This window comes from Staurois parvus, unplaced genomic scaffold (genome assembly GCF_062004578.1).
Source record: "Staurois parvus isolate SC_StPar_1 unplaced genomic scaffold, SC_StPar_1.0 ptg000147l, whole genome shotgun sequence".
Taxonomy (NCBI): Eukaryota; Metazoa; Chordata; class Amphibia; order Anura; family Ranidae; genus Staurois; species Staurois parvus.
The window spans coordinates 26,428,716-26,441,301 of NW_028317943.1; the positions used below are offsets into that span (position 1 = coordinate 26,428,716).

The window sequence follows — 12,586 nt, forward strand, 5'->3', positions numbered from 1 at the left end:
AAAAGAGGAAAGCAAGACAGGGAAAAAAAAATGGGTCATATGACCAAAATTTCTTCTTTAATTTTAAAGTTGTACTAAACCCAAAAAAGTAATATACTGCATCCTACCAATCCTTAGATGTGACCGCTGCATTTTTTCCTTCTTTTTTTTATCTGGTGTCCTGGCCTGTAACACACCTCCTGTATTAGAACACCTCCACTCTGGATGAAGGAGCACCTTTGGACAAGAGCATTGTCACACTCAAGTTACACAAGCAGCTACAGCTACAGTTTGGGGGGTTTTTAGGGATAACAGTTTTACATGAATTTATAAATCCTGATCACTGTAAGCAACCCTGTCAGTGGTAAAAGGTTTGTCTCAACACTCTGAACTGCTAAATTTGCAAGATAGCTTGTTCTGTTGAAAAACGACAGAATTGTTGGCTGCATCACCAGTTGAAAAATAAAAAACAGAAAGCCTAAAAAAAAAAAAAAAAAAAAGAGAAAACTACTGCACCCACCACATCTAAAAATATGTAAGCTGCAATATAATAAATGTTTGCTTTTGGGTTTAACACTGCTTTAAATAAAAAAAGCCTCAAACAAATAGAAAGTTTTTGCGCTTTTGTTGTCACTACTTTATACCCTGGCACATAACAAAATAAAATAAAGTCGAATACACAAATCAGTACAGCCATACTTTGTATACAAACTTCTGACCGCCAGTGAGTTTAAAATTCTTCATATAGAAAATGAATATATCTCTTACATAAGCCAAGAAATTCCTTTTCTTGTAAGCTCCTGTATAAGCAGCAAGTCTGAGGCAACTTTACAATAGTAGCAAACAATCCCGGTCACTGCCTGTTGGAAGAAAAAAAGAAAGTAGTATCTATGGTAGATAAAAGGAATTTCTTTTATCAGTGATGACCACAGTGGTTGCGTCAAAAAGAATAGGTTGTAATGCACCTTAACGCCTGAAAATTTCAGTTCTGCTGCATTTTTTGCACAATACCACAATACACACTAAAGAGACCATTGTAGCTGCTGGTGTTAGGCCGCAATAACATACCTCCAGCAATGGTGTCAGTGACCGTATTAGGGCTCCATGCATACTGAACATTTTAATAACGCTGGTAGTGTTAGCTGTGTAAAGTAGTGTTAAAAACACCAAGTTTTTCAGCGTTTTTGCATTAGCATTTAGCCGCATTTGAGTTTTTTTTTTTTTAGCAAAAATGTTATTTATTGTGTGTAAAAAAAGCTAAAAAAAAAACAAAAAAAAAAAAAACACAGTTTGCCGCATTTTACAGCATTACAGCATTTTTACAGCTAGAGACCCACTAGTTCTGGCTTTTTTTCCAGTCAAAAAACGCCCCTGACAAAAAACGCTGATTGAAGCCTATGTGTGCGTGGACACAGGATAACATGCTGGGGATTTTACTGGCTGTAGAATAAACGCCAAAAGCCAAAAACAGCAGCTGTAAAAACGTCCAGTGTGCATGAGGACTAAGCCTCTAGCACTGGTGTCAGTGGCATTGGTATTAATCCCCCTCAATACCGGTGCGCAGTATCGGTGCTATTTAACCTCCCCCCACCCCAATTAGGGGCCACTACTCATCTCCATAGCCTTCTCTTTTGGCATCCCCCCACTATATGCATTGGTGGTCAGTGCAGTGTTTTTTTTAACACCTGTAAGAAACCTGCTGAACTATCTCATAAGGGGGTGGTAGATGCATAAAATTTGTATCAAACTGCTAACAAATGAAACGAATATGAAACATATTTTTGCCGCCAATTGTTCAGAACTGCCCCAACGGTTTTGGGACCAAATTACCTTTGCAAGACTTCATATTATCCCTTGCCCACACAAATGTCAAAAAAGGAACATGTGTTCTGAGCAATAGATGTTACAGGCTGAAAATGTTCACCCAGATGATTCAGCTTGGTTCATGCCTTTAGATATCAGCTCCTGCATATACTGCTGCCCCCTCCTATCAAAATTACAGGTAGTGATACAATATGTATCTATATATATGAACATGCCTAGTCTGATAGTTGCACAATGATGTACAAAAAACTTACAATACTAACTTTTGCTAAATTTGCATCATAATCCAGATCATAAGGTGTTTGAAGTTTCGGCACATATACTAGGAAAATGAAAACAAGACATTAATACAATGGTCATCGCAAATCAAGCTGAAGCACACAATGCAATGCTTTCTTGTAGGTATTATTTAATAGGCTGTCCTTAAATCCACAAAGAGGCTAGGTTCACACAATCCACAGCAACAGTGTTTGCAACATCTCTTGTACCCAAATAGGATTTAATCTAAGAGTTTCTTTATTAAAGCACATCTGCCAGTGTTGACCTCTCTAGCTCTTTGACTGTCAAACTGATCCAATTGCTTCAATACTCAAATTCACTGTCAAGAAAAAGTATACACGTCAGGCGTTTTGCCTTTACTAGCTAAATGTTTTTCCAAGGTTCATGACAAAGTATTGAAGACAAACAGCTAGTAACCTAGCATTTTCAGAAGGTCAGCAATGACAACACACATATTTTGCTCAGTAAAGGATTCCTTTAACCTCCCTAGCGGTCTGATTATGTCAGTATTTCTGTGCTCAAATGGGTACATTGTTTTCAATGGAAATATGTTGTTTTTGTACTGTAGGCCTGTAATTCTTAGGAATAACTCATTGAAATCTGTCCGAACAAGAGTCTAGTAAACATCCCAGGTATGATAAAATTTGAAACCAGATAATAATGTAATCAAACTTGAAATGAAAATGAAATGAAATTTGAAATATAGCGCCAAGTTCGCACATCACTGAGCAAAGTCGCAGAATCATTTTCAGTGTCTGATGGCGAATTTCCCCACGAATCATTATCACTCAATTCTGAAAGTGGTTCTAATTTACTATCGCTGTTCTCTAGCTGGTCTAGAATCGCTTTTGACCCAAAGGGACGCTTTTTGGATGCCATGGACATTTCTCAGTTTCCAGGCAGAAAGAACAGTACAAATGCAGGCAGGGCACAGGACAAAGCACTAGGGACAAAATGTATGTGAAATGGTTTGATACAGTAATGTAATATCAGATTTTAGTGTATTATATGTATGTAAAATGTTTAAATGTTTGAATCTCCCGCCGGTTCTGACCCCCGTATGTACCGACGCTTGCAGGGAACAGAAGACGGGTGCTGGCATCGGCTGGGGACGCAGCGGGAGGACAGCGCGGGACAAGTTAAGTGATCCAGGGATCCCAGAGGAACACTGCAGTGTAATCCCAAGTGTAGCTCGGGGTTACAGTTTCTGGTACTGAAACTTAACCCGGAGCTACACTCAGGAATACTGCCAGGAGGGGGTTAATGACAAAACAGCACTAGGGGCTCCTTCACACTACCATCTTGAGGTAGTAACAAAACGTACACATAATGATGCATAATCGTGCCATTCGTTTTGATTGCACACCTTTAACCTAACTCCACACACGCGTCCGTCCCACACACAAACAGCGATTGTCCCACACATGTGAGGTATCACCTGCTACCATGCATTAGGGTGTGTTACCAAAAATTCTTCAGATAAAAATATCAGTCCATTGTTGTGTGTTGGTATCTCATTCAAATGATTGGTCTGCCTTCATGTAAGGCACTTTAATGCGTATGCATTAAATACTATATAGCAGACAGCAGGGATGTTCAATTCTCATCGTCCGGGCAAGATTTTCTTTACATTTAGTCCTGCTGCAGGCAAGCAGCAGGGTTTAGAGCCTCTTGTAGAAGCAATACAAGCAGCTAACTAGCCGCTGGAATGCTTTTACAGGCAGTAGGAGGGGATGTCCCACCCTTCCCCCCTCAATGTCTTCCGTAGACTGTCCGGATGCCTATGCCATCTCCCCCTTCTTGGCAGAGGCACGTTCCAGTGCAGTTCTGCTCCCTACTGTCTGTTGGTGGAGAATGGCACCAGTCAGAGCTGGTTATTCTTTGTCTCCAGCAGATATCCAGAAGAATGCAATCCAGGCCGTGCAGCCATGCAGAGAACAACTGGCTCTGACTGGCGGCGCTCTCCGCCAATGGGAAACGGGGCATTTTTTTTTTTTTAAATATAAAATAGTTATATTAATTTATATTTTCTATGTGTATTTTTATTTATTGTTGTAGTTATCGGATTACGGTTATCTGAAGAATATTATATATGTACCGTCCAAGTCCCATCCACTGGGAGGGGAGACAGAGCCTGTCCAATACGGGACACCCAATCAACCGGAACTGCTTTGTCCACCTCTATGATATAGGAAACAGGAAGTGATGAGCATTCATCACTTTCCTGGATGTAAACGGCACCATTTTTAAAAATGGAAAGCATTTGATCAAACCGATCTTGGTGTGATCAAATGCTTTCAAAGGCAGAGGAGGGATCTGGGGTCTAATTGAAGAGTACCTTTCACTGCCTATTGCTGTCACAAGGGATGTCTGTGTTCCTTGTGACAGCACAAATAAAAATTAAAGTGACAGTGTAAAAATAGATACATTTAAAAAAAAAAAAAAAAAAATTAAAGCACCCTTGGTACCCCGTGCTCACATGCAAAGGTGAACACACGCGTCCGTCCCACACACAAACAGTGATTGTCCCACACGTGAGGTATCACCGCGAATGTCAGCTCATTTGCAGTATTTCTAGCACCAGAACTCCTGTGTAAATCTAAAGTGGTAATCTGTGATGGCTAATAAAGCGTTTTCTATGGATAGTAAAATCTACGCCATTTGTTGCCATTGCCCGGGCGTGTGCAATTTTTAAGCATGCCCTGTTTGGGATCTATTTACTTGGGGCAACATCATTTATATTTTACCAAAAAATTGGGTTATGTATTGTGTCTTTTGCATTAATATTCAAAAGTGTTTTGTGTTTGAAAAACTGTTGCTCAAATATCGTGTGACATAAAATTGTGAAAAACCCATCAATTTATGCTCTAGGGCCTCTGCTTAAAAAAAAAATAAATGTTTAAAAGTTCTAAGAAATTTTCTAGCAAAAAAATAAAAAAACATTAAAAATTTAAGTTGCCATAAAGACCTTTTCGTTTTTAAAAGCCCCAAATATTCCTAAAAGCACCTCTGCCTAATATAAAACATCAACCCTTCATATTTTCCATCCTGGGAAAATTTCTTGTTTTGGTCAGGACAAGTAGAATGTCATGAGGGACAAGTAGATTGGGAACCTTTTTTTTTTTTTTTTTTTTTTAGTATTAAATCATGGGATTAGCAGATCTGACAAATCAACAAGCAGGGATGCTACTGCTACCAAGAACGAGATTCCAGCTTTGTAGATTAAAATTTTAAGGGTTATTTCTTGTTGCACTTTAGAACCCAAGACACTGACACTTGTGTGTAATCAAGCAAACTAACCATTTAGATCAGCGGTAGACAACCTTAAAGAGGCAGAGAGCTACCTGCAAAACATGGGAGAAGTAAACGATCACTGGGCACGGTGTCAGCCAGTGTTACCTCCTCACACCTGATTTAAACCTCTAATTACTGTACTACCATGTCACAATCACGTGCATTGCATGGCAGTCATAGGTTGAAATCAGGTGGTGAGGACGCAACATGCCACCTCCTCACCACCTGTTCCACACTCAGAACGCTTTGCAGAGGGGCAGCATTGCCTGCTGCTATTGGGAATGAACCCTTAGTTACATCTGGCAGTGGCGCTCTTAGGGCTTGTTCATATGTAAAGTTTGGGGGTGGTAAAATCCTGCGGTTGAGTCACAGTTTTACCACCCCCAATGCCTACACCCCCCCCCCTTTAGCTGCTGAGGCAGCAGCCAAAAGGTGTACCCATGCTGCAGAAGGAATTAAGCCCCCTGTTGCTTTTGGTGGGTGCTACTGCCTGTTAATCAGTACCCAATCAAGTAAATGGGGTCACTCTGCAAGTGCCCTGCGGGGTCTAAGAGGTTAAAGCAGTTGGGGAAAAAGCAACACAATGCTGCCTGTTTAACCCCTTATTTGCTGTACTGCACAAGGTTGCAGGGCTCTTGCAGAGTGGCCTCATTCACTTGAACGGATCATGCTTGGCTTCACCCACCAACAATGACAGGGCGTAAGAGCCAGCACTACAGAGAAGACATCAATATATGCAGCTCTTGCTCCTACTACAGCTCCAACTTTACAAGTAGTCCCTCTGCAGTGCACGCTGTCTGATGCTCTGGGATAGTGGGTCAGCAAGCCCTGACCGTGATCTACAAGTCACATGCCCAAGGTCTGCTGGTAGATCATGATTTACTGGTTGCTGACCCCCGATTTAGATTATGTATCAATTTTATTCTGGTGTTAGCTTGACTGTTTCATTAAAAACCAACATATTTTTTTCTCTTGGCAACAACTTACAGTTTATAACTGAATTCAAATTGGAAGCTTGAGTAAAATCCTCTACTTAAGAGGCAACGTGTCAGTTTCAAAAATATCAACAATTACATTCACTTACGAAATAGACACATGGGGGTTGATTTACTAAAGGCAAATAGACTGTGCCCTTTGCAAGCACAGTAACATTCATTTTCCCCAAAGCGTAGTAAATGTTTCCTTTTACCTGATTGTAAATGTGGTAAAGCTTCACTTTGTAAAGAATATCCAAAGGAAAATTAGTGCAACTGCACTTGCAAAGTGCACACTCTATATGCATTTATTAAATCCATCCCACCGCCCCCATAAAGTGGAACCTTCAAATAAAAAAAAAAAAAAAAAAAGATTTAAAAATTTTAAGGATGATTCTGGGAAAAGTAGTAAAAATACTAGTAAAATAGAACCACAAACCTGACCTTCCATGGTGGAGCACCGTAGTGAAGCATCGGTCTAAAATACTTTTACATGCCTAGTTTACATTAGTTTACATTAAACTAAAACATCTTTGCAATACTTGTGGTTAGTTTGCCACTATCTACGACAAAGCAGGATTATCTGTCCAATCTACCTTCCTCATATCGTAGCCCAATGATGGTCAACATCTCTCGAGTAACCACTATAATTGGGTTTTCCTCTGTGGTGCCAGGAAAGTGCTGTGCCTGTCTGTTTGTCTCTAGAACTAGCCTCCTTCCTTCAAACAGCAGCTCCTGGTTCTGGGATGGAATTTTTGTCTGCTTGTAGATTAAGTCATGAAAATCTGCAGGCCTGTAAAATATTAACAGAATCAATAATGAGGGGACAAAACTGGAATATTATTGTACAATAATAGGATTTTTGTACTCACCATATAATCCTTTTCCCAGAGTCTATTCAGAGACACATCATGGTAGTAAGAAATTTAGGATTATATTGCTGCATACAAGGGAAATGGACACTAGGCAAAGCCCTAGAGCAGGGGTCCTCAAACTTTTGAAACAGGGGGCCAGTTCACTGGAGGGCCAGACTATAGTTTAAAGAAAAAAAAAAACTATGAACAAATGCGGACACAGTACAGGAGATGACCAGAGACTGCGGACACGGTACAGGGGATGACCAGAGACTGCGGACACGGTACAGGGGATGACCAGAGACTGCGGACACGGTACAGGGGATGACCAGAGACTGCGGACACGGTACAGGGGATGACCAGAGACTGCGGACATTCAACAGCGGCGGGAATACTGGGCCAGCCGCTCCATAAGACGCACAGACATTTCCCCCCCAAGTGTGTCTTATGGAGTGAAATAGTGCCCCGTCATTGGCGTCAGTGGGAGGAAGAGTGCCCCATCATTGGTGTCAGTGGGAAGAATCATGCCCCACCATTGGTGTCAGTAGGAAGAATCGTGCCCCACCATTGGTGTCAGTGGGAGGAATAGTGCCCTATCATTGGTGTCAGTGGGTGGAGGAATAGTGTCCAATCGTTGGTGTCAGTGGGAGGAATAATGCCCCATCATTAGTATCAGTGACACCAATGATGGGGCACTATTCCTCCCACTGACACCAATGACACTTAACTTGCTGACCCGTTCCAGCATGGTGCTGCTGCAGCCAGCATACCTGGTTGCAGCAGCACCATCTGCACGGCACACTTACCTGTCAGCTGTTGTTCTTCACTCCGGCCTCTCCCTCACTCGATGTTTGCGGGGCCGCTCGGCTCCACCTCCTCGCAGGTGATTGGCCGCCTGTGTGCCTTTCCTGAGCTACAGTTCTGGTGCCCAATCACCAGTGAGGAGGCGGAGCCGAGCGGCAGCGCGAACATCGAGTGAGGGAGTGGCCGGAGTGAATGAAGGAGCAGCGCTTCCTGGACTGGATCGTCGTGGGACTGGGACACGGAGCCAGGTAAGATACAGCAGCCCTCTTCCCGTCCCTGTACTTAGTGTCCCTTCCTCACAGCAAATACGCCCCTGCCGGCGGACCGGATAAGTGTCCTCAGCGGGCCGCATGTGGCCCGCGGGCCGTAGTTTGAGGACCCCTGCCCTAGAGACTAAAACCAATCCTGCTCAGTTGTAGCAAGCAGTCCAAATAGAAAACAATAACATGAAAAGGGAGGGAGCTGTGTTCTCCAAAGGATTTTATGGTACAAACATCTTATTTTCTCCATCATACATTGAGGGACACAGTTTGGTAGCAGTCAACCTAGGGCTGCCCAAAAAAATCCAAAATCAAAAGGCGGCCAAACAAAAACAATACTGGAATAGTGGTCTGTGTAGCAGAGACAAAGCTATGTATAGATGTCAGAGTGGAAGTCTAACAGGAGGAGTAACGTGTGTAACCCCTTATATAACTGAATGAATTAGCAAGAGGGCCTTGAAAAAGAACAGACATGGCAAAAATCGGACCTTCGATGGTAGTAAAAGCCAAGTGTTGTTTCACCCCCCCAGCTGAAGGAAAGAAAGCCCACGGCCTAGACATGAAAGGAAACCCACACAGACTCACACCAATGAATGAAAGTCTTCCAGGTTCGATGATAAACCTTGCAGGAAGTAGATATACAAGCTTGTACCAAAATTGGGACTATTAAATCTGAAATGCCCGTGACTCAATGAGTTTCAACAGCCAGACCAACCATTACAGTAAGTGAACGAGAAGGGTAGTCAACTGGTCCTTAAAATAAAAAGATATGGCCCATCCAGTAGCGGCAATGAAACATCTAACAAATGGATGGGGATGGCATACAGCTCTATGGAGGACGATCAGAATGCCCTTGACCTCAATCTTTCATTGTGACCGGGTAGAAGCTTCAGCAGACAAAAAGGCATAAAACAGGGAGTACTGATCTAACAGAGCCACCACCAGGCCATCTGCTGCATCTGCCATTGGATCCCACATCCTGGAGACAAATCTATCCTACTTTTTCTTGAATGGAGAAGCTAACAAATCCACATCCAACATCCCCCACCACAGACCATTGCCCTGTCTCAAGGAGTTGCAAGCTTAGAAAAATTTGCCTGCCAGTTTTCCACTCTAGGATTGTGAGCTGCAGACTGCTAGAACATGAAGCTCCATCTAGCACAGAATAGACTACCTCTGCTGCAACACTACTGGTGCCATCTAAATATTTGATGCAAGTTACAGCTGTGGCATTGTCTGGACCACTTAGAATTGCTCATAACTTCAAGATGTTGATTGGAAATGCCAATTATTTCAGAGACCAACAACCCCGAACACAGAGGGCCCAGATATCTAGCCCAACCCCAGATCATTGTGAAAACCTTACTCTGTAAGGGAAGAAAACCAGTTTAAAGTGGATCGTACACCCTTGATTATAAAAGTATACAGTTTGGGTAAACTACTGCCAACTGGAAATCAGCCAGTGATGCTTGAAGGGAGGCATTCAGCATTAAACAATGAATCTTCTGGGGCATCCTCAACAGAAATCAAAAATATCAGGTATTTCTGTTTCCAAGTCTGCAGGGGATAGAGGCGGCGGGCGTTTTAAACCCTAGAGATCATGAGGAGCTAGGTTTTACACCTAATGAGACATAAATCCTTGCAAACAAAAGAAAAGCACTTCTGCTTTGAGGTAGGAAGTGGAATGAGAACCCGAAGATGAAGAGGGAAATTGGAAGCGGCCACCAAGTAGACCGATGCGACTGGCGTTTGCAAGAAGCATACAAAAACCACAATCCTTTTGCTGTGCCGAGCTCAATTATGCACAATGCAACTGAGGCCCTTAGCCTGTTAGCTCACAGCTGCCAGGTGACCACCTTTCTGCTTGGCATCTTACAATTTGCAGAGGCTGCTGTACCACAGGAAAGGGCTACCCCTCTCCCTCAGGAACAACCATGGACCAGCTTAATGAAGAAGATCTGGACCACGAAGGATAAACAGGGTGAAGGTTGTGTGACCAATTCAGTGTAGATAGAGGCCACAATGATTCCTAGGGCTGAATACGTTGCTGTCGAAAACGCTGTGTCCCTGTGTAAAAAGCTGTGGAATGTGCCAACCCTTCTGTAAATATAATTACAAACAAAAACACACCAGCCCAAAATGGAACAAAGAGGAGGAAGAACTATCCCCCAGATACTGTGCCCAACCAGCTGCAGCTTCTTCTCAGTAAAACTACACACACACACACACACACACACACACACACATTCATGTTGAAGATACTGGGCTTAGGAGCTGGCCTTTAAATTTTGTGTGCTTAGTGTCTATTTCTCCTGTACGCAGCAGTATAACCCTAGGTTGCTTACTATTAAGCTCTGTCCCTCAATGAATGATAGAAAAACATGTTTATGAATCTTGCTTATAACTTGCTCATGAGGGAATCAAACCAAACTCTTTTCACATTGCTATCCCTAAAATGTATGTAAACCATAACAATAAACTACTCATACTTTTGCCCTTTTAGTCTGTAAAATATACCATTGAGAATGTTTTGATATACAGTTTCTGTGCAAAAAGTGAAAGAAAAAAAAAAATCAAATAAAATAAATACACACATACATTTTATCAGAAAATGAGAGCTGTCCTGTTTTATCTGGCGTTATCTCAAGCAGCCCTTCTGATTCTCATCTTGGACTACAGATCAACTGGCACTCATGTTGTAGACATTAGAAGGGGTGAATTCATTAGTTTAGCAAAAGAAAACTGGTCAGGGTTGACACCACTAAGTTCACAAAAATGCAATGAACTTATGAGCTGTGTGCATTGTTGGTGGATTAATGTATATTTTTTAGTGACTGCAATGTCTTAAAGTGGTAGTATGGTCACTTTTTTCATTATCTATCTACAGGTAAGCTTATGTTAAAAATTACTTGTAGGTAAAATGAGTATCTTCTAAATGTATCACCAATATTCTATGGAGCAGCAGCCAGTGATATTACGGTCGCATGCACTCTGAAGGAACGGCATACATGTGCCATTCCTTCAGAGCTATGTGCTGTGGCAGAGATTTCCGCATGCATGCGTGGGAGTAACGTCATCAGCGGCTCTGCCATTCAAGCAGCCGTAGCCCGCGAACCTGGAAGGAAGACCGAATGAAGATGGAAGCCTCTGCAGCGGTGACAGCGTGCCTCTGGAGGGCTTCATTCCAAGGTAAGTCTTTCATAATGTGCTAATATGCAATGCTTACTAGCACATTATGATATTTGAGCAGGGAACTTTTTTTTTTTTTAAATGAGTTTAATACCACTTTAAGAGGATAAAGCTTGGGGAAATGTGTATGTATTGCAGATATGTACTACATAGTTTTTTTTTTACCTTTACATACACTAAGAAAAATCAGGGCTGAAAACCAATACCAACTCATAATCCTTCATTGTCTTTGGGCTAGCATTGTAGCTGCTGTTTTTCAAGTAAGCACTGTGGGTTATCACACTGTTTTCAGGCTGGTTTAAAAACATCCACTACCAGTAGTCACACATTGATCCTCCTATTCCAGGATGTTTCTTTGTGCTAAATCACTTTGCTGTAAAACGTTCATGTTGTATAGCATATAAATGCTAAAGAAATGGAATAGAATGTTGGAATTTGTACTGTAAGGTAAAACCAAATTGTAGTTTACACAGCAATTAAAAAAAAAAAAAAAAAGTTAATTTGACCTCTAACCTCCCCATGTTATAATTTGCACAATCTTATTAATGTGCATTTATGTTAGCCCAATACTCCAGAGACACACACAGCACGGCCTGGCCAGACCAACAGCACACTGCTCCCAGTGTCCACCGGGAGAATGACCAGTCAAATTTTTCATAGAAATACTGCAAATGTAAACTCACCATTCCCACTGCAGGACTCAATCATAACAGGAGTCCAACCCTCACCCATCATGGCGGGCTTTGTCATGCAGACCTTCAAAGGATTCGGTCCCCATAATGTGGGGCCACTGCCTTGGACCTGTACAGCACCCTACTGGAAAGCATCTTGGTCAGTATTATACTGCACAGGGTTTCCATTATGCAGGGTTCAGTGCCATAAGGCTGTTTACAGGCAAAACCCTGAGGATTCTTCTCCTTATCCAGCGAGGCTCAGGTACCATCCATTTTGGCTCACAGTTTTCCGAATGAATCTGATTAATGTCCGATTCTCTCTAATGCAGCGGTCTCCAAACTGCAGCCCGGGGGCCAGATGTGGCCCATTACTTGCCTTTATCTGGCCCTTGCAGCACTATTCCACCAATTATGGGGCACCATTCCTCCTACTGACACCATCAATGGGGCACTAT

The 12,586-nt window shown here is 42.3% G+C and overlaps 1 protein-coding gene across 2 annotated transcripts in view; it reads right to left on the reverse strand.

Moving 5' to 3' along the window:
• The window catches only part of TBK1 (TANK binding kinase 1), a 71,515-nt gene that overhangs the window by 37,633 nt on the left and 21,296 nt on the right, over positions 1-12,586 (reverse strand). The window contains exons 9-11 of one of the 2 annotated variants that reach the window (XM_089674165.1): positions 6,947-7,143; positions 2,067-2,125; positions 748-839 (exon numbers count right to left, since the gene is read on the reverse strand). In XM_089674165.1, coding sequence (XP_089530291.1) covers positions 748-839; positions 2,067-2,125; positions 6,947-7,143 — 348 coding nt within the window. Of the gene's footprint in view, positions 1-747; positions 840-2,057; positions 2,126-6,946; positions 7,144-12,586 lie in introns of both variants that reach the window. The other variant, XM_089674164.1, reaches the window with a different exon arrangement.